The sequence below is a fragment of the Hemiscyllium ocellatum genome, chromosome 3 (assembly GCF_020745735.1).
Source record: "Hemiscyllium ocellatum isolate sHemOce1 chromosome 3, sHemOce1.pat.X.cur, whole genome shotgun sequence".
In the NCBI taxonomy this organism is placed as follows: Eukaryota; Metazoa; Chordata; class Chondrichthyes; order Orectolobiformes; family Hemiscylliidae; genus Hemiscyllium; species Hemiscyllium ocellatum.
Genome location: NC_083403.1, coordinates 108,577,664 through 108,600,592, shown reverse-complemented (window position 1 = coordinate 108,600,592; position 22,929 = coordinate 108,577,664). Strand labels below are relative to the sequence as shown.

Here is a 22,929-nt window from a genome sequence, read left to right as displayed (position 1 = left end):
TGATAACGTAGAAATTGTTCCATCCATCCATCCATGACTGATCCTTCCCACTTATGGCCTCAGAGATAGGGCTCAAAGCAAAAATTACAGGACCAAGGAGAGCACCAACTGTTACATTAAATGTTTACATAATTAGGTAAAAACAAGGACTGCAGATGCTGGAAACCAGAGTCTAGATTAGAATGGTGCTGGAAAAGCACAGCAGTTCAGGCAGCAGAGGAGCAGGAAAATCAACGTTTCAGACAAAAGCCCTTCAATCAGGAATAGAGGCAAGTGCCTGCAGGGTGGAGAGATCACTCCACCCTGCAGGCACTCTGCCTCTATTCCTGATGAAAGGCTTTTGCCCAAAACAGCAATCATTATGTAAACATTTGACAACAAAAACTATGAAAGCTACAATATGGATTAGTTTCAAAATTTGCAGAGGAAAGTTAGTAAATTACTGGATTTCAAACTTTACTCGCAATATTGCTTACAAAAGGTAACCACTGTTGGATGGATATCTAGCTTTCAAGACAGAATAATGCCAACAGCATGGGTTGAGTTGCCATACCTGCTGAGCTTACCATGGACTCCTTTTCAACTTGTTCCCTTGCCTAAAGCATGGTGACCCTCAGTTTAAACCACCACCAGCAGTGTCTCTCTAGAGAAGAGCAGCCCTGTGGTCTGCCAGGACTATGGTAACTTGACCTTTTGCAAGAACTGTCTGGCAGTCTTTGTCTAGCAGTAATGTACAAATTAGTAAAGCATTAAAACATAGCGGAATTGTGACACAATAGTTTGTGTCATGAATTGCAACTTTAAATCAACGAAAACCCATGATTTCTAGTAGAATTTGCCCTAGCTCCACATCTTCCTTCACGAGATGTACACTTTGATTTCTTTTAACTGGGTGCTACTGGCTAGGCCAGCAAATCACAGCCCATCCCCAACTACCCAGAAGAGATAGACATAATGCTGCAGTTCTGCAGTCACATATAAGCCAGACCAAGGATGCAATTTCCTCACTTAAAAGGAAACATAAAAGTGAATCAGATGGGCTTTTCTGACAATGACTATTTTTAGACTTCACTCAATTTTTATTGAACTCAAATTCCACCATCTGCCATTGCGGGATTCAAACGTGGGTACCCAGAACATTACATGGGTCTCTGGATTATCAGTGCTGAAAATGTGTTGCTGGAAAAGTGAGGCAGGTCAGGCAGCATCCAAGGAACAGGAGATTCGACATTTCGGGCATAAGCCCTTCAGGTTTATGCCCGAAACGTCAAATCTTCTGTTCCTTGGGTGCTGCCTGACCTGCCTCACTTTTCCAGCAACACATTTTCAGCTGAATCGCCAGCATCTGCAGACCTCACTTTCTCCTTTCTGGATGATCAGTCTAGCAATAATGCCAGACTTCCCATCCCTTATTATCCCCCTTGCTCCTCACTTGATGCCCCCTAAAAAAGCATTTTTACACCAGAGATAAATTGTGTCGTTTACTGTGAATTTTATCATTTTTGATACACAAAAACTCACCTCAACTATCTTAACTAAGCAACAACCAAGAGCAGGTGGTTGCACAACTCAACAGATGAATGGCTTTTAACCAGTGGTGTTTTTAAACTAGCCAATTCATTTCACTTCAACCAGCACAATTTAGAAATTAGTTCCATGTTTACAGTTATTCACCATTTGGCAAAAGATCATTAAGTCAAATACAAGCTTTGTTTAAAAAACACAGACTGCTAGAGGTTTGATGAAAAGCTACCACAGGTTATGATGCAAAAGCATTTATCGTAATGGTGGCAAAGGATAACAGGAAAAAGACAAGTTAAAAAAAGGAATACATGTGTGTTCTGGAGTCAGTCTCAGAAAAATGGAGAAAACCAGATTCAAAATCATGTTTAACAGCTTTAATTTCTATGACAGAATTGTCAAGGCGTTGGTTTTCACTTAAAAGTACAGCTTTTAAAACTAATAACTTAAAACTGCTACAACGTAGATTAATGAAATGGTCCACAATCCTTTCCTTCGGAAGTATTTACGATGCATTTTGATTAACCAGTCTTTTATTATGGAGCTTAAATGGTAAACTGTGATCATCCACTCTAAACCTGGGCTTCCAACTGCGGAGGCTGAAGTAGTGGCAACCGACAAATCTCGAATTCATCTGCTTTTCTGAGCTTTTTGGGCAGACTTAGTTACTTTGCCAGCACCAGTAGCCTTTCTCTCAACAGCTTTGATGACACCAACCGCTACAGTTTGTCTCATGTCACGAACTGCAAAACGACCTGGAATATTTTTAAAAGTATGGTTATATTCAAGTTTAATTTGACAGCAGGTGAACAAGTATGCAGTTTTACTTACCCAAAGGTGGGTATTCAGAGAAGCTCTCAACACACATGGGCTTCCCAGGAATCATTTCCACAATGGCAGCATCCCCAGACTTCAGAAATTTGGGGTTGTCTTCTAGCTTCTTTCCAGAGCGACGGTCAATCTTCTCTTTTAGCTCAGCAAACTTGCAAGCAATGTGAGCAGTATGGCAATCCAAGACAGGAGCATAACCAGCAGCAATCTGTCCTGGGTGGTTCAAAATGATTACCTGCATTAAAAGAAAATCAGTTTTCATTATGTAATAAGCTTCAGGGCAAATATTTTTCAGAAGAGGAGAAACTTTAACGTAGCGTATTTAAAGCATCAAGGTATGAGAGAATCATCGGTAAACATACAGCCACAGGCAAAGATCTTAGGCCAGATGACCCAAAGTTTTTAAAATAAAAACAGGTTTAATAAATATCTTAAGGAAATAAGGCACAGAAACAGAGGAGTTTACAGAGGGAATTTCAGACATCAAGCGCAAAGCAACTGAAAATATGGCTGCAATGGAGAAGCGAAACTGAGAACATAGGAAAATTGGATATGGGCAACAGTTGGCCACAAAGCAATTTGAAAACAAAAAAAAGTGGAGGACTCTAAAATCTAGGTCTGTTTGACTTGGAGCCAATGCAGATCAAAAAGCACAGAACAATGGTTGAATGGTATAGTCAAGACATGAAGATGTGGATAATTAAAACTTGAGGATGGAAAAATGAGAGGTTGGTCAGGAGCACATTAGAATAATCAAGTCTACAGATACAAGTCTAACAAAAACTGAGCTGAGTCAGAGTTAATGCAGCCAGTGGAAATAGGCAGTGTTGGTGATTATGTGAATTAGGTTTGAAACATGATCAAATACAAACCTAGATCATGAATGATCATGCTCAGTTTAAGATTGGTTACAAAAAAAATATGAAAACTGCTGCCAGGGAACAAATGGTGGGGAACTAAGATACTGGCTATACAGATCTCCCAATATTTAATTGGAGAAACCATCTGTTCAGACATGCAGCTTGATGAGTAGGAAGTCCATGGAGGGTGGTGGCGAGAACCAAATGTCACTAGCACATATATGGCTTCTGGTCTGTAGACTTAGAAGGTATCACCAAAAGCTAACTGTATAGATGTAGATGAGAAGTTAAAGAGGCCAAGGAAAGAATAAGTAACAGAACAAGGGGAGAATCCTCTGTAGCAGATTTTCTAGCTACAACAGGATAGATAAGAATAGACAAAGCTAAGACAGCTTGATAACAGTAAACAGGATTTGGAAGGAGAGTGAAGCAGTCAGCTTTATCACAAAAGAATGTGTAGATTCAGTCATTTCAAGCTGTTACTGGACCAGAAACTTCATTGGAAGGTTTCAAACATTGAGTTGAAAGTAACCACACAGATTTAGAAGCTACAAGTACTGATGACCAATGTTCTATCAAGTGCTGTGCTCTCATCTGGCTTAAATACCATACCGCTCACCACATATTAGCAACATTCCCTTGAAGTTGTATACATGCAAGGCAACTTTAAAAACGACTGCAAAGCTCATCACTTTAATTCTACATAGCAAATAATCGGTGATGCTAGTAAATTTAGGAGGGGACTAAAAATGCGAAAGGAGAAGCTGTTAACAGTAATCAATGTGAAAGCTCTAAAGGAATGTTAATTGGTCAGCAATTTGTTTAGAATAGGAGAGGAAGGGGAGTGGACTCTAAGAGATGGAATAGATTCAAGATATTAGGCGAGAGGATAATACATAACACATTTGTCTTATTGAACTGGGTAAGGAGAGAAACAGCAAACGTTGACCAGTCTTGAATTTTGTGACAAAAAGAATCCATGAAGCTCCTCACATTTATTACTGAAGGCAAGGGACATTTAAGAACAGTTTCCATTGAAGAGAAGTAAAAATTATATTTTCACGCCCAAATGTTCATCGAATAGGTCAACAGTTTTAGTGATCAACAGGATAATTGACAATGCTTTAAAGTGTCCAGCCAGAGGTGATGATAATTAAAGTAAATTACCAAAGACATACATTCTTTGGTTTAACAAAATCAGAGATGAAGGAAGTATGAGGAACAATTCAGTCAAGACAGTAAATATTTAATGTTGATGTGACATTAAGGTTGTCAAGTGTAATCTAGTGAATGATGCTTCAGGCCAAATATTGGCAATTTAGAAGTAGTCAAGACCCAAGAGGGAAAGAGCTTATTTCCCCCACGGATAGGAAAACAATACTGGAAAGGGAAGGTAATTGAGGGCATAGAGCAATAATGAAATAACAGACATCCTTGCCTAATTAGTGTTCATAATGAGTGTAACAGGTCACAAAATTAAGAGGATTCAGGGATGCAGCCAGAAGATATTGAGGAAAAGGCAAGCAATAAACCCAAAAAAAGTACAGGTGGAAGACAAAAAAAATCACAAAAAAAAAGTAATTCAGTATAGGAACAGTGGAAGGTAGAAAACAAAATCTAAGAAGAAACTTGATGCAACACCTGATGCAGTCGTACAGAACAAGGAATTTACACTGACCTTTTGAAGATACACAGGATGGAGAAGACAGAAACAGTGAAAAACTAAGTGAATGGAACAGCATAGGTGCAAAATTGCAAAAATATGCATCTTGAAAAAGAACATCAGAAAATTAAAAGATGCACAAGCAACCCACAGAATGACAGATGGAGGGAACATAATTTCTGGGGAAAACTAAGCTTAAAGTTAGGAGGCCTGATGGAGTTGCTATTGGTTAGATGGAGTCAACAACAAACTTACATCAGTTGCCACGTTAGTGTACCCATGGTCTATTCTGTAATTAGAAAAATTGAGGAGTATGCCTCAAAATGTGTACTTTGAAACATTTAAATAGCTGTAGCCGGTGCCTACACTGCTAGGCAAAATTAAATTGAAACGGCCATGCTAAACTGCCCATAGCATGCCCAGGGATATTTAGGCTAGGTGGATTAGCAGGGTGACAGGGATGGGTGGGTCTGGATGGGACAGTGTGGACATTATGGGCCTAATAGCCACCTTCCACACTGTAGGGATTCCATGATTCTGACAATACAGCCAAGGTGATATCTGCCAATAGGTCTGCTAGGAATCATTGCTTATAGATAAAGTCCTGATAATAAGGCAATATTTTCTTAACCATGAAAACTCAATTAATATGATGATAGCCAAACAATGACTTGATTCTGACAAATTTCAGATATGAGCAGTCATCATTCCAACTTCTGTTGCCCCAACCTCAAAATGCATTTTGAAACGGTGACTGGATGTGATTTCTATCCGCAATATCACTGCCATCTGCACTAAGCCATACACCACCCTGACTGAGCATTATTACCATTCCTTCAATGTCACCAGGTCAAAATTATTTCTGAACAGCACCAGAGGTATCCCTACACCATACAGTTTGCAGCAGTTCAATAAGGTAGCTCGCCACCACCTTTCCTGGTGGAACTAGAGATGGATATTGGATGTTGGCCTTGCCAATGATACCAACTTGCCACTAAAAAACTGAAAATTTAAAAATAAATGAAGGGACAATACAGGTTTCCATTCAATGCCAAAGAACAATCCTGTAAATAATCTGGACAAATAGAAAACGATGCCAAAGCACTGACTTGTGAAACGAAGTTGGAAGCTTCCATCGGTGGGTCATTCTTGCTATCCCCAGCAACATTGCCACGGCGAACATCTTTAACAGATACATTTTTAACATTGAAGCCAACATTGTCACCCGGCATAGCTTCAGTCAGGGCTTCATGGTGCATTTCAACAGATTTTACTTCTGTTGTCACGTTTACAGGTGCAAATGTAACTACCATTCCAGGTTTCAGAATACCAGTTTCAACACGACCCACTGGTACAGTACCAATACCTGCAAGTGAACATAGAAAGTTCATACTTTAAGATCAGTGTTCCAGCTCGCCAGCCCAAATGTACACATAGCAAAATCAAAGTTCAATAGCATCACCATTTAAAATAGTTTCTTAAAAAAAAATAAAAGGCCTTGGATTCAAATACCACACTATTACTTAAGTGGTTATAGTGATCATTCAGATCACATTATTTCTAAAGTTATTACTTGTGTTCCCTCCTATTCTCATCATACCACAAAGTAAGTAAGTTATACACTTTATTTTTACTCAGTAGGAAACATGGATTACAGATTTGCTCACTTTACGCTTTTTTGATATTCAAGAAGCTTATTATAGCTATTTGTTTCAGAATTTCACAGTTGAAAACACAGTAGTGATTGGGAAAGAATTTACTTCGTCTCAATACCTATAGAAGATAGGTTAACTAGAGGCTATCTAAATTTTACATTAGCATTTGTACCTTTGTCAAATGATCTTTTGTGACATCCACTTATGGATTACTTTTATACAGGGAAAAACCTACCACTAAATTTTAAATAGAGACATGAAGAATATATTTTGCTTCAAAACAGCTACTTGACAACATTGAGATCTGAATACTGTAATACTTGCCACCAATTTTGTAGACATCTTGCAGAGGAAGACGAAGAGGTTTTTCTGTTGGCCGTTGTGGTGGGAGGATAGAATCTAAAGCCTCCAACAAAGTTACTCCATTAGCATTACCTTCCTTACGGTTGATCTTCCAACCTTTGAACCAAGTCATCTGTGTAAAAGAAGCACCTTGAATGTTTACTTCCTACTACAGAACAGTAATATAGCCTACGGATAATTTTCCTTTATTATCAGTAGAATCCACAAAAACAAATAAGACAACTAGGGTACATAACTTTGGAAGAGGCAATCAACTCAGTTAGATTAACTCCAACCTTCCTATTAAATGCAGAAAACATTGACCTGAACCCTTGTCCACAATTAGGTAAGCTCAATCATCAGTTGGCAATTGCAACACCACCCTAACTGGTAGTAGTGTAAGAAGAGTTGATGCAGGATAATTGAATTTACCTCAAAGTTCCTGCTTCCAACTCACCCTCACTGCTGCTGGCTTGGATGCCACGATGATCGTGGCCCTCTATTAGGTAGATTATATCACCACAACTCGTGCTAGCAATGAAAAGTTGCTAACTTTTGAGTGGCAGCAGCAGTGTGGGGTCTACACCACAGTAGACCCTAATCATGAGAAACATTATTTAATTGCCTGAAAGGCACTCAATTCCACAGGGAAGGTCCAAGAGAATTCCTAAGGGTCCCAGTGTCTCTGAACAGTGGGCAAAATTCCCATTAGCCCAACATGATCATGGCCATCAGTAAAGGTAGCACCTTCACCAATATTTAAGATCACACAAAGTTGCTACAAATTAAATAGCTTTTTAAAACATAGTCCCAAAGTTACTCACATTAGAACTAGCCTCCAGCATGTTGTCACCATGCCAGCCAGAGATCGGTACAAATGCTACAGTGTCTGGATTGTAACCGATTTTCTTGATATAAGTGCTGACTTCTTTAACAATCTCTTCATATCGTTTTTGGCTATATGGGGGTTCAGTAGAATCCATCTTATTCACTCCAACAATGAGCTGTTTCACACCCAGCGTGTAGGCCAGAAGAGCATGCTCCCGAGTCTGGCCATTTTTAGATATACCAGCTTCAAATTCACCAACACCAGCCGCAACGATTAATACAGCACAGTCAGCCTTTAAACAATAAATAAACATTATATACAAGTCACTTACTAGTGTCATTTTTCAAAAATGTTGCCCTGGTGGTTCTTAACTTGACATACCTGAGAAGTACCAGTAATCATGTTTTTAATGAAATCTCTGTGACCAGGTGCATCAATAATGGTAATATAATACTTGCTGGTTTCAAATTTCCAGAGAGAAATGTCAATTGTAATACCACGTTCACGTTCAGCCTTCAACTTGTCCAACACCCAGGCATACTTGAAGGACCCCTTGCCCATCTGGAAGAATAGATAGTTATTGTACATTAGAGTTGCTGCAAGCCAACACAGAATGCTACAATTATATAGAAACATAATTCTAGTGTCCAGAGATTTTGGTAAATTACAACACACTATAAAGGCAAAATTATAAAAGCAAATCTTAAGTCATGCAGATTAATGTTGTACACTAACCACTAGATTTTTACATAAGCACTTGTCACAATGTTTTACGTACCAAAGCCACAATACATTGTTTCGCAAAGATTCAAGACCACAAAGCTTAGTATATCTGCACTGTTGAAATTCTATGTCAACCTCCCTGCCTGTTCCCCTTCTGCAGAATGCAAACATATACTCAAATCTGTCCTGTACTTTTTGAGAGGTCTCCAGTAACAGTTCGAACTGTAGGAGATAATATTGCTTACATCTTTATCTAGCTTTTACCAGGAGAAAAAAAGCCCCAGCATAAACTCTTGTGAATTATGATGGTCGCATTCTCTTATAATAATCACAAATCAATCATGGAAAATTGCTAGTATTCACAGGAATGAAACTGGGGTTCCAGTGTTCATGCAAATGCCATCGGATGTGAAGATAACCGTCCAGATGTCATGAGGTATTGGTTTATCCAGAATTGACAAGACAGCAAAGATAGTGTTTTCTCAGTTTTTGTTCACTTTTCCCTTGGAAGGAAGGGCTAGTACAAACCAAATTCAGCAGATGCACTGGTTTCCTAAGGAGTTGTAATTTTGGCAAGAGCAGTGTTTCTGGGTCAAAAAAAATGTGAAAATAGTTATTCATTTCTACAGTAGAGGCTAATCCTACTTGTTTCTTTTCAATTCAGTGAAACAAACATTGAAAACAAAAACCGTTTAGAAGCAAATGATATCTTAATTCAACTGACAGATTTGCAAACGTCTATACAAACAAAACCCAGAAGAACTGCGAATGCTGGAAATCAGAAACAAAAACAGATTACTGGAAAAACTCAGCAGGTCTGGCAGCATTTGTGGGGAGAAAGCAGAGTTAACCTTTTGGATCTAGTGACCATTTATAACTGTATTTTGAAGAAAAGGGTCACTGGACCAAAACACATTACCAGACCTGCTGAGTCTTATTTCCAGCAATTTCTACTTTTGTAATTATTTCCAGCATCTGCAGTTTATTCAGCTTTTGCTAAGGGTTGTGTGGCATACAAGAACTTCCAAAAGGCATTAGACAGTGTCACATAACAATCTTGCCAGCAAAGTTGAAGCCTGTGGGCAAAGAATGACAACATGGTAACCAGAGTAATAGGAAACAGCAATGGGACCTTTTTTTTCCTCTAACTACAGGAGAGTGAATAGTGAAGTTCTCCAGGGATCAGTGTTAAACCAATTGCTGTTTGTGGGTATCATTGATTAGATTTGGACGCACATAGCACAAATTCAAAATTTACAATTGACAAATCTTGGAAGAACACCAAAAGATAATGACAACTCAACGATACAGGGTAAGCTACTTAAGACAGAGGAATAGGGGAAAGCAGAAATAAGTACAGAGTTGGATGATCAGCCATCATATAAAATGTTGGATTGCTGAATGACCTATTCCTGTTCCTATTTTTGTTACAACTCTAAAGCTGTACAGGTTGATGGCATGTATAGACAAAGATGAAATAAAAGATTTTGATGGGACTAACGATTAAAAGCAATATAAAAGTGATCATTCTAAACTAGCTTACAGGAGCACAAAAAAATTGAACATAAAATGTTGAAGATGGCAGGGCATGTTGAGAAAGTGGTCAGTAAGCCATAATCGAATCCTGGGCTTTAATTAAGATACATTAAATAAGCAAGGAAGTTAACTGCCTTCATAAAAACACAACCAAAAAATAACTGTAGGTGCTGGAAATCTGAAACAAAAAGAAATTGAAGAAACTCAGTAGATCTGGCAGCAATGAGAGAGACAGAACAGTCAATGTTTCAGGTGCAGTGATTCTTCTTCAGCACTTCAGTGGGAAGTGCATTTTGAAAAATGTTGAGGCTTAGAGAACACAGAAATAAAAGTTACATAAATGGCTCCGGGATTGCGATTTCAGTTATGAGAAAAAAGATTTCAGCCAAGTTTCTCTCAAGAAAACCAGGATGACGAGACAAATTGAACAGTGTCCTTCTGCACTATGAGAACTGTTTTTGTTTGCAGTTTATACAGAATGTGTACCTAACTTCAACACAAATTCTGCAAAGATAGAATTTCAAATATATTTCAAAGTTTGAGAGAAGATTTGTAGCTCAGGTGCTCGTTGTGATTCTGTTTGCCGAGCTGGGAATTTGTGTTGCAGACGTTTCGTCCCCTGTCTAGGTGACATCCTCAGTGCTTGGGAGCCTCCTGTGAAGCGCTTCTGTGATGTTTCCTCCGGCATTTGTAGTGGTTTGAATCTGCCGCTTCCAGTTGTCAGTTCCAGCAGTCAGTATATTGGGTCCAGGTCGATGTGCTTATTGATTGAATCGGTGGATGAGTGCCATGCCTCTAGGAATTCCCTGGCTGTTCTGTTTGGCTTGTCCTATAATAGTAGTGTTGTCCCAGTCAAATTCATATTGCTTGTCATCTGCGTGTGTGGCTACTAAGGATAGCTGGGACAACACTATTATAGGACAAGCCAAACAGAACAGCCAGGGAATTCCTAGAGGCATGGCACTCATCCACAGATTCAAATCAATAAGCACATCGACCTGGATCCAACATACCAACCACTGCAACGGACAGCTGGAACTGACAACCAGAAGCAGCAGATTCAAACCACTACAAATGTCGGAGGAAAGATCTCAGAAACGCTTCATAGGAGGCTCCCAAGTGCTGAGGATGTCAGCTAGATAGGTAACGAAACGTCTGCAACACAAATTCCCAGCTTGGCAAACAGAACCACAACAAATATATTTCAAGCAACGTTCCTCTGAACTCCATTCTAGATCAATCTCAGACTAACAAAGTAATAAGTCAACTCTGTAATGGAAATGCAGCCTTACCAAAAATAATTCAAATTGTTATTTTTTTTTTAAAACCAGCTGACAGTTGGTTAAGTTTCAATGCACCCAAGTGATTTCTTCTGATAGTATATTACAACTGTTGCACCTGACCAAAGATCAAACATGTCAGAGACCTGTCAGAGGCATGTAATTAAGTTAGATACACATAAGCAACACTTTTGACAGAATAATGCTTGAAGGTTTTCTCCTGCCCATATAGGGTAGCTTTAATTTTTCAAATTTGCTTACATTATTTTCTTTTAAAATGAAAATAATCAAAAACAGCACAGATTAGATCAGCCAACCACCCAATCAATACAGCTACTCAGAATCCAAATCCTCGAAGCACAACCTACTCCAGGATTTTCTATTCAGATGCTTCTCTAAAGAAAGAAAATGCAAATAAGACAACGATAGTAACATGCTTGCGTAGGAATCCTGGTAATTCAATGCTCCAATCATGCAAGACCAATAAGCAATTTAACCCTTTGAGCACTCTAGCTCTTTCCAGGCCAGAACAAATTGGGACATAAATCTCATTCTAGTTTCAGTTTAATTGGCAAAGGAATTTGGATCATACACAAATCAAACACTATCTACTAATGGCTACTGGATTAGAACTTGCATACTCAAAGGTTTATTTTCTTTCCATCCAAAAGCCAGAAAACAGTACCACATGTGGTACATTAGTAGCCTTCAGTAATAATAAAGCTTAGCAAAAATGGGGGAAAAAAAGTAGATAGATAAGTGCAAATCCTGCTGATTCTACAGATGCAACACCTTGGATTCTCTTCAGAATTTAGCCTACCATTGACTTTGGTAGTTTCATTCTCATTTTTCAAGAGCTCGGATCCACAAAAACAGAATAGTAACTTCGTGTCTACTCGCAGTGATGGATACAACTGAAGTGGGAGGGTTAAAAAGAGACATTTCATTATAATGCAAGTTTGTTCAGTATCCTACATGGCATTTACAATATTGTCATACTCATCACATTTTTAATGATAGAACCATACAAGGTAACTTTCCAACAGAACAACAACATTTATAAAGTTGATCTTGCTTTCTCACCTCAGCAGCTTCCTTCTCAAACTTCTCAATGGTTCTCTTGTCAATGCCACCACATTTGTAGATCAAATGCCCAGTGGTGGTGGACTTGCCAGAGTCCACATGGCCAATCACAACAATGTTGATGTGGATCTTTTCCTTACCCATTGCTTTTGCCAAAGGATGTTGCCTCAGCCCTAAAAGGAACCAGGGATGGGGGTAAAATCGGTCAACAATTTTTTTTTAAAAAAAGTTAAGAAAGCAGTAACTCGATGCAGCCTTCCAAGTCTTCAAATTACAGGAGTCAGTTGGTTTACTCGAAAAGACAACGATCTTCTGAATGATCAGAGAGCGCCTCTCTCGACCTCCAGCTGCTTTCCCTCCTTTTTAAGCGCATATTTGTCCATTTCTTCGAATTGTTACAATAATAAAGATACCTTTTGCCTTTCCCTCTCTGACGCCCCCCTCCCCCTCCTTGTTGCTCTCCTCCATTTTGACTGACAATAACCGCACGGACACACCGGCCATTTTCTCACTAGCGGGCACCGAGCCGCGGCTCCCTCCCCCTACTGCTCCTCCGGACACACACACAGCCAGTAATAAGCTTTACTCATCATCTTCGCTCCACTATAACCAACGTTTAAAAGGAAAAATGGCAAAAGAAACATCTTCGCAAAATAAAGAGCGCGCACACACACACAAGGAACGCCGCCCACCTGTCGGCTAACCTCTGGTTTTATTCTAACTATGTCACAGACGCGAAGGGCGGCGGAAGAGAGAGACAGAGGGAGAGAGAGAGAGAGAAGGCTGTTTCGGCAGTTCCCGTAACGGGAATTAAAATATTAGGGGTCGGAGAGCCCCCATTCACAGTGTAATTAGCCAAATCGAGCCGAAACCAGTCACCGACCGCCGAAATCTAACGAAGCTAGCCCGCAGCTTCCATTCCTTTTGGCTCAATCGCACCACCAGCGGCACAAACCCCGCTGTTTCCTTCACGGTTTTTCACCTTCTCACCCTCTCGAACGAAGCAGATGGTGGTTATCGCCGGCAGATGGTCAGCGCGTCGCGCCAAATGGCCACCTACTTCACACGCGCTCGGCAAATAGGCGGAAAGCGGCTGCGTGACGGCTATTAATACGTACCAGAGGGGGTCCGCCGATTGACTTCAATTGCGACCCCCCACCGTCCGTCCCTCCCCTCCCCCACCCCACCCGCCTCGCGCTCCGCCTCCGCCTCCGCCTCCGTCCCGCCCCCGCCCCCCTCAAGTCAACAGCTCGAGCTCTTCCTGCCGCCTGAACGAATTCGGGGGTAAGTGAGAGGACGTTACCCACAGCGCAGGAGACCATTCGGCCCGATGTCTCCCTGCTACCTCAAGAGCAACAACACCGAGAGCCAGTCTCCCTCACCTAACCTTCCAGAAACCCTTTCCTGCTCATGTAATTCTCTTTCGAAAGCCTCCACCGCACCCCGATCACTTACCGCCTGAGAAAAAAAGATTTTCCTCCTTGCATCTTTCGCCAATCACTTGAATTAACATCTTCTGGGATCTCGTCCATCCATCAATGGAAGCCAGGGGGTTTCTCCCAGTCTACTGATTTCAAGAGGAGAAAGATTTTAAAAAAGACGTGAGGGCAATGTAATCTCACATATAATCTCTTGTGTTTTAATATTTTATTAGTAATGAGGGTTTGTCCCCATTGATCTTTCCCTGAAAGCTGTACCTCACCAGCAAATGTGTCAAATTAGTTGTCTATGTACAAACTAGTCCCACTTGCCTATTCCTGACTTACATCGTTCCAAGACTTTCCTATTTGTGTAATTATCTTTTAAACACTCTAATTGTACGCAAATCTACCACTTCCACAGGGCAGGGAGTTCATTCCACATGCAAACCACCCTCTGTTAAAAATTTACCCCTGACATCTTTTTTGAAGTCCTTCTCTTCTCACCTTAAAAATATGTCCCCTAGTCTTTAAATCCTGGTGGAGTAGAAGATAGTGAAGGGGACTGTCAGAGAATACAGCAGAATATAGATAGATTGGAGAGTTGGGCTGAGAAATGGCAGATGAAGTTCCAGTCCGGATAATTGCAAGGTTATGCATTTTGAAAGATCCAAAATGGAAAAGTCCTGAGGAAAATTGATATACAGAGATCTAGGTGTTCAGGTCCATTGTTCCCTAAAGGTAGCAAAGCAGGTCAATAGAGTGGTCAAGGCAGCAGACGGCATGCTTTCCTTCTTCAGACGGGGTATTGAGTACAAGAGTTGGCAGGTCATGTTACAGTTGTATAAGACTTTGGTTAGGCCACATTTGGAATACCACGTACAGGTCTGGTCACCACATTATCAAAAGGATGTGGATGCTTCGGAGAGGGTGCAGAGGAGGTTGATCAGGGTGTTTCCTGGTATGGAGGGTGCTAGATACAAAGAAAGGTTGAGTAGATTAGGATTATTTTCATTGGAAAGAAGCAAGTTGAGGGGGGACCTAATTGAGGTCTACAAAATCATAAGAGGTATAGACAGGGTGGATAGCCAGAAGCTTTTTCCCAGAATGTGGGACTCAAATACTCGGGATCACGAGTTCAAAGTGATGGGGAAAAGTTTAGGAGAGTTCTTTATGCAGAGGATGGTGGGTACCTGGAATGCATTGCCAGCAGAGGTGGGCATGATAGGGTCATTTAAGATGTATCTAGACAGATAGATGGCAGGGAGCAAAGGGATACAAACCCTTCAAAAATATGCAACAGGTTTAGATAGAGGATCTGGATCAGCATAGACTTGGAGGGCTGAAGGGCCTGCTCCTGTGCTGTAATTTTCTTTGTTCTACAGAAAACACAACTACCATTAACTGTGTCTATACTCGTCATTACTTTTTAAACTTCTATAAGGTCGCCTCTAAACCTTATACACTCAAGTGAGAAAAGTCCCAACCTATCCAGCCTTGTTGGAATCTTTTTATGAATGGAACTAGCAGAATAGATAAAGTGGAACTAGTGGGTATGGTGCATTTGGATTTTCAGAAAGTATTCAGCAAGATCCAGTTCTATCACAACCAAATAACTAGAAAGAAGAAAGGGGTTTAAATTAAGTAATGGGAGTAAAGGATCAAATTTGAGAGGACACGGTAAATCGTAGAGACTTGGCAAGAGAGAATCGTGCTAATATGGAAAATAATAAACAGGAAGGAATAGAGTACAAATCCATGAATAAGTCCACGGATTGTTCAAAAAACGAGAAAAATAATCACTAAATGCTCTGTATCTGAATGCACATAGCAAACAAAAAACTGAGCGCGCGTACTCATAAATATAAGTAAGTAAAATGCAATAGCCATTACAGAAAGATGAAAGTGGACTGAAGTGATTCAGACCTAAACATAGAAGATTATATAACATTTAGGAAGGTTAGAAAGCAAGAAAAAGAGGTGGTGGTGTAGCTGTGTTAATCAATGATAGTATTAACACAACAGAGGGGGATGTCCTGAGTTCAGAATATTAAGATGCAGTAGCAATTTGAGTAGAGTTGTAAAACGATAAATTCAAATCATTGTGTCAAACAACATGAAACCAGACCCTTTGGTCCATTGGGGAGTTAAAAACTAGGGAACATATTTTTAAAGTGAGAGGAGAATGATTTAAAAGGGAGCTGAGGGGCAACTTTTTGACAGAGGGTGGTTTGTATACAGAATAAATTGCCAGAGGAAGTAGTAAATGTAGATACAGTTACAATATTTAAAAGACATTTGGACGGGTACATGATTAGAAAAGATTTAAAGGGATAAAGACCAAATGCAGGCAAGTGAATAGATGAGATTGGTGGGAATGATATGCAGGCCACCTAATAGTGACTCAATGTAGGGTGGGGTATAAAAGAAAAATAATGAGAATTTATCACAAAGGTACAGCAATAATTATGCGGTATTTTAATGTGCAAATAGTCTAAAAATATTGGATGGGCAAAAACAACCTAGATGAGTTTACAGACTATTTGTCAGATAGTTTCTTAGGATAGTGTACTCAGGAGCCAACCAGATGTTAAGCTATACTAGATCTGACATCGTACAAAGAAATAGGATAAATGAATGACCTAGTACTGTGTGCAACAAACATAGTATGATTGAATTTTTCTTTTAGTTTAAGAAAGTGAAGATTGACTTCAAATCTAGTCTTTTAAACTGAAATAAAAGCAATTATGATTGCATGAAAACAGAACTGTGGCAAATAGTATGATTGAACAACAAACATAGTATGATAGAATTTTACTTTTAGTTTGAGAAAGTGAAGATTGACTTCAAGTGCAGTATTTTAAACTGAAATAAAGGCATTTATGATTGTATGAAAATAGAACTGTGGCAAAGAGTTTCTAAGAATTACAACCCTCTGAGAAAAGAAATGCCTCTTCATCTCAGTCTTAAACTGACATCACCAACCCAAAAAAGTGCAAATATATAAATAGAAAGCAGCAATCATCAGCAGTGCTTCGTCTGGAGGCTCACTGATGATATTACCTATTATGGTGATGAAACGTCTGAAAATGAACCTTCCAGCTCAGCGAGCAAACCTACATCCAGAACCTCAACCTGAGCTACAAATCCTCTCAAAACTCACTGACAAGCCTTTATTCTAAGGCTATGCCCTTTGGTCCTAGACCCTCCCATCCTCTCGGCATTTACCCGATCAAACCTCTTAAGAATCCTACACATTTCAATGGGATCATCTCTCACTCTGCTAAACTCCAGTGAATGGAGTCCCGAACTGTTTAGCGTTTGCTCATAAGACATTCCCTCCATATCAGCTATCATCCTCATAAACCTTCTCTGAAATGTGTCCAATGAGATGATATCTTTCCTCAAAATAAGGAAACCAATTTTGTTTACAGTATTCCAGATGTGGTCTTACCAGCATCTTGTACTGTTTCAGAAAGACTTCCCTACTCATATACTCCAACCCTGCTGAAATAAAGGTCAACATTCTATTAGCTTTCCTGATTACCTGTGTACTAAATTTCTGTGTTTCACGCACAAGTACCTCAATCCCTTTGTGTTGCAGCTTTCTGCAGTTGTTCTCCACTTAAATCATATTGGATTCTTTTATTTCCTCTTGTAGGAGAATTTAGAATCAGGATAACTGTTTCAAAATCTGAGATCACCCATTTAAGACAGAGTTGGGGAGAGTTTTTTTGACAGTCATAAGACTTCAGAACTTAGTTCCTCAAAAGGTAGTAGAAATAGAGCCCTGGAATGATTTTAAGGCAGAGTTGGGTAGATTCTTGAAAAGCAAAAGAGGGAAAGATTATTAGGGGTAGATGGGACTGCAATCAGATTAGTGATCACATTATAAATGGCAGACCATGATAAAGGGGCTGTGGCCTTACCTTTATTTCTAATTCATATGTTTGAATGTCTCTCTCAAGAGCTTAGTGACCAAAATTAGAGGAAATGGGATTGGGGCTAATATGCTGGCAAGGATTTAAAATTGTTTAGCAGGCAGAGAATCAAAGATTAGTAAAGTATAGATCACTCTCAGGTTGGTGCATTGTGACTAGTGGGTAATTAAAGGATCATTTATTTGACCTCAGCTATTATAATTTATAGCAATGCTTTGGATGTGGGGATCAGTTCATATTCCAAGTTTGCTAATGATGCAAAACTAGATGAAAATGTGAGTAGTGGAGAGGATACAAAGAGGCTTCAGTGGAGTTTAGAGATTAATTGGATGGGCAAGAACTTGAGAGATAAAAAGATGCAAATTATTCACTTTGAAACAATAAACACTAATGCAGACTATTTGAAATAGCGTGAGATTGGTAAGTATTGATGTACAAAGACATTTGGGTGTTGTCATTCATGAGTCACTAAGAGTCATTTGCAGGTGTAACAATATATTAGGAATACAAATTATCTGTTGATCTTTATTACAAGAGGACTTGAGCACATGAATAAAAATGTCATGCTGCAATTGTATAGAGTCTTAGATGACACAGCATCCTGTGTAGTGAGTACAGTACACCCTTTATTACTGTTGTTATTTGAACAAGAATATTTTTGCTATAGAATGCAACAAAGGTTGATCAGACTGATTTCAAATGGTGGAATTAATTTGAAAGGAGAGATTAGAGAGCCAGCATTCTCTAGAATTTATAACCATGAGAGGTGATCTCATTGAAACGTATAAAATTCTTATATGGCTCAAAAGGTTAGATATAGCAAAGATGTAGGTTAGATTCCCTGGATAAGGATTCTAGAGGAAGGATAGGCTATTTAAGACTGAGATGAGGAGGTTTCTTTTTTCAGTCAGAGTAACAAATCTTTGGAATTCTTCTCACCCCTGCTCACAGAGATAATGTATTTCAATATATTAAAGACATCAAGAGATCTGGGGATAATGACACTGCGATGGATTTGCCATCATCCATTTAGATGGCAGAGTAGTTTTGAGGATGCAAGTGATCTATTCCTACTCCTGCTCCTAGATTGCCACAAAAACATGCTCTTTTGTGGTGAAAAATTGAGGCTGATGACCAAAGTGTAGAATATTGAACCTAAAAGATTTTTTGGGGGGTTGAAAGTGAGTTTATATAAATGCTGAATGCACACAAAAATCATGATTTTGGAGGCTAAAGAAAGGCTCAATATATTCCAGTTTACTTATATGTCACAGTTTAATATATACGGGGTGATTGTCAGATTGACTACCTAAGTACAGCTTTATACCAGTCAAAGAAGTGAAGGAGGGTCAGTCTAGTTACAGTACCATCAATGGGTCAGTTTCAAAATGATGATTTTGAACCATCGCAAAAACCAGGCCGCAATTCTCAAAATTACTTTTAAAATGATATTACAGACACATACTTGATATTATTTAATTATGAAGCAAATTGGTGACATTAGCAAGTTTTGAGAAGATTTGTAGCTCAGGTTGAGGTTCTGGATGTCGGTTTGCTCGCTGAGCTGGAAGGTTCATTTTCAGACATTTCATCGCCATACGAGATAACGTCATCAGTGAGTCTCAGGATGAAGCACTGATGGTATGGCCCACTTTTTATTCATGTATTTAGGTTTCCTTGGGTTGGTGATGTTATCTACTGTGGTGATGTCATTTTCTGTTCTTTTTCTTCGGGGGTGGGGGGTGATAAATGGGATCCAAGTCAGTGTGTTTGTTGATAGAGTTCTGGTTTGCAACCTCAACTGACAACTTAGAATCGCAGAAAGACAGTAAACTTCTGGTATTTCAGGTATATAATTTTTGCCAGTTTATCATGAATACCAGTTCATAAAGTGCTGGTTAAAACAATGTTTACTATAGTATATTAGTATGGATAGAGGACTGGCTAACTAACAGAAGACAAAGAGTTGGGAGTAAGGGAAGAATTTTCAGAATGGCAACAAGTAATGATGTGTAACTAGTGATATGCCACGGGGATCAATGCTGGGGGCAAAATTCTTTACAATGTATATTAATGATTTGATTGAGGAAAATAAATGTGCTGTAACCAAGTTTACAGATAACACAAAAATAGATGTGAAAGCACATGATGAAGATGACACAGTCTACAGATGGATATAGACAGGTTAAGTGAGAAGTGTTACAACACGGGGTAAACCTCTCTGCTAATTTAAACCTGACACACAGAGAAGCTAACCTAGTGCCATAATCTGTTAAATTTCGAGAGGCAAAGAGCTATTCCAGATTTCATTATTTAAAGTAAAAATTAACCATTTTATTCTTTAAGTTCAGCAGAGAACATTAAAACCACAACTATTTACAGCTCATGTTACTACACAGTCTGGAAAATAACAGGATATTTTTCTTTTAAGTCCTCAGTTTTATGATTTTCCTTGGGCTTCTCCACAACAAGGAGTATCACTCCCACCTTGGACCCTGCTAGGTCATTCCCAAGAATAAACTGGATTCTTGGAACTGACAATCTGTCAATCACTTTCACTGTTACTTCCCAAGTCTTGAGTTGGCACTCCAACCTGATGTTACATAGAGGAATGCTAAATTTCTGTCCAACTACCCCACAAATGACCAAACTCTCGGGGTACAGATCAGAAAGAATGCAAATTACCTCATCTCTTTTTGTTAAAGACTGGTTAGATCCACTGTCTCTCAAAATTATAACTTCTTGTCCTTCGCCTCCTGTTCTTTCAGAGTAAACTTTACCCACGGAGGTGAATCCTTTTTAGAGATCAGGCATTAACTCCATACCCACCCTTGCCTAGGCCGCGTACTCTGCAGCAGTTCCGCAGCGCTTCTCGGGGTTTCCTTTACTCCTTTTGCTAATGCCACTGGCTTAGCTTCTTTTATCACATCTTTTCCCACAGTGCCTTTCTTTGATGACCAGTACTGTGACTTTACATGTCCCACTTTCTTGCAGTGAAGACACCTTTTCCCAGTGCCCTTCTTGAACCAGCAGCACTGCAATTTTCTATGTCCCACTCCATTACAGTGAAAAAACATGAGGCCTTTCACCTCCTTTCCACCCTGTTGGGCCTCTTTAACTTGTGGTAAACTCTTACCAGTGTTCTGTACCCTTTGTTTCATAGTGTGGGATCTCCCTTTACCCAAACTTCTATCCCCCACAGGTCAAAATTCTGGCTGTAAGCTTGTCTTATGCACCAACATGTATTCATCTGCTAATTCTGCTGCCCTTCTCACTTACTGAACATTTTGTTCATCCATGTGAATTCTTATCATCTATGGAAGTGAGTTTTTAAACTCCTCCAACAGAATAATCTCTCTCAGAGTCTCATAGGACTCATCTATCTTTAAGGCTCGCACCTATCTATTAAAATGACTGTTTAGTTCTTTCGAACTCAACATAAAGAAGGAACCAGGACAGACTAATGTTTCTGAACCGCTGTCCATACGCTCCTGGTACCAATTCATAAGCAATTAAAATAGCCTGTTTTACCTATTCATAATCTCTTGACACCTGATCTGAGAGCGGAGCAAAAACCTCACTAGCTCTGCCTACCAGTTTAGTCTGAACTAGCATTACCCATAAATCCTCGGACCACCCCATCTACTGAGCCAATTTTTCAAATGAAATAAAGGCAACTTTAAAGTCTTTCTCATCAAAATGTGGCAGAGTTTTGACATATTTGTATCTTTCACTATGTTCACTTTTAATCTTCATTTTGTAAACTTGACTTTGCTAAGTCGCAGCTTCTCCAGTTCAAATGCTTTTTGCTCAGCTCAGAATCTTCTCTCTCTCTTTTTCATCTGTCTCTCTCTTTGGCTCTCTTTATCTTCTAACTCAATTTTCCTTAATTGTAAATAATGTTTTTCTAATTCTACTGCACTTATCTGTTTTTCTGACACCTCTAAGTGTTTTGAGTCATTTCCTTACAATTTCAGCTTTACCGTCGTCCTTGGTTAAACCCAATTCTAACCTCTTTGCTAATTCTAAGAGTATGGTCTTCTCTTTCTAAACTTCCTTGGCAAATTTTGGAATCATCTTCAAATCCCAGAATGTGTTTAGCAATTTGAAGAGCCATTTCTCTCACTTTTAACCAACCACAAGTAACCAAAGTTAAATTGTCTCACTTGCGTTTTATTTAAAGATTAGGATACTAACTGGCAAGTGTTTAAAGTTACTGGGATTTTTTTCGTACTCCAAATCTATTCAAATCTGTCCAAACACAGACTGGATCTGTCTAAACCAGTTCAAATCACAGACAAGAGCCCCCATACTGTTACGATACTCAGCAAATACCTCTGCTAATTTAAACCTGACACACAGAGAAGCTCACCTCGCACTGTAATCTGTTAAACTTTGAGGCAAAAAACTCTCAGATTTCACAGTTTAAAGTAAAAATTAACTATTTTATTCTTTAACTCCAATAGAGAACATTAAAACCACAACTATTTACAGCTCCTTTCTCTTAAACTTATCTTTACCTCCCATTCTACAGCACTGGTCCAATAATAAACCCCGATTAAGATTTACAAAAAAAAAATCATGTTTCAAAACTAGATGGCTTTGTCGATTCTCCGCTGTATTTTCCTGGGTCGTATTTTCTTTGGTCTTCTGCTGCACAACTTTTCTTGTGGACAGGTACTTTTTGGAGAGCTATTTGGCTGGCAGTCTGTACTTGTTGGTGCTCTTTGTAGTTCTCCCCTGTTCAAAATGTCTGGTTTTATACCCCAAAACATCAAATCATTTCATTGGTTTGATGTCATCAAAACACTAAATTCAAGTTCAATTGGATTTTGGTCTCCAGGGCATAGTTTAAACTGATTGGCCGAATTTGAATTTTTTTTTGTATTCTGGCAACACAACATCAGCTATTTGTGTCAACCAAATGTTACATTTTTAAATTGTTCAGCACATTCTGTGCTTTCAGTCCTTGCCAGCTTCCCGTCTGTCTACATCTACATCTTCATAACAGAAGGCAAAAACTTGACAAATGGAATATACTAATGGGAAGTGTGAGATTATGGTCTTTAAAAGAAAGAATAAGGAGCTGAACATTATTTAAATAAAGAAAGACTGCAGAAAGGCATGGAACATAATGATTGGGGGGGGGGGGGATCCTCATCCATGAATCACAAGCAGGTAGCATCCAAGTTCAGTGGGTAACAGGGAAAGCAAATGGAATGTTGGCCTTTATCTCAAAAGGAGTAG

The 22,929-nt window shown here is 39.3% G+C and overlaps 1 protein-coding gene and 1 long non-coding RNA gene across 6 annotated transcripts in view; one reads left to right on the top strand and one right to left on the bottom strand.

The window, feature by feature from the left end:
• The window catches only part of LOC132834139 (uncharacterized), a 53,802-nt gene that overhangs the window by 4,726 nt on the left and 26,147 nt on the right, over positions 1-22,929 (top strand). The window lies entirely within an intron of this gene.
• Positions 1,884-13,513, bottom strand: LOC132834065 (elongation factor 1-alpha 1). 5 transcript variants are annotated; one of them, XM_060852756.1, is made up of 8 exons: positions 13,442-13,513; positions 12,324-12,496; positions 8,083-8,262; positions 7,697-7,993; positions 6,855-7,005; positions 5,985-6,241; positions 2,353-2,587; positions 1,884-2,276 (listed from the first exon to the last, which is right to left on the bottom strand). In XM_060852756.1, exons 2-8 carry the CDS (start codon positions 12,465-12,467, stop codon positions 2,152-2,154), a joined length of 1,389 nt encoding a protein of 462 aa, XP_060708739.1. In that variant the 5' UTR covers positions 12,468-12,496; positions 13,442-13,513; the 3' UTR covers positions 1,884-2,151. The 5 variants fall into 5 exon arrangements, with proteins under 5 accessions (XP_060708739.1, XP_060708737.1, XP_060708738.1 ...); XM_060852754.1 differs by lacking the exon at positions 13,442-13,513 and adding an exon at positions 13,306-13,412; XM_060852755.1 differs by lacking the exon at positions 13,442-13,513 and adding an exon at positions 13,314-13,408.

Bases quoted from the DNA above. Each gene is read 5' to 3' on its own strand.
- LOC132834065 (XM_060852756.1), bottom strand. From the start codon at position 12,467: ATGGGTAAGGAAAAGATCCACATCAACATTGTTGTGATTGGCCATGTG. The intron at 6,242-6,854 runs GCAAGTATTACA...GTTCACTTGCAG, and splicing joins AGATGTCTACAAAATTGGTG to GTATTGGTACTGTACCAGTG. The intron at 2,588-5,984 runs GTCAGTGCTTTG...CTTTTAATGCAG, and splicing joins CTTCCAACTTCGTTTCACAA to GTAATCATTTTGAACCACCC.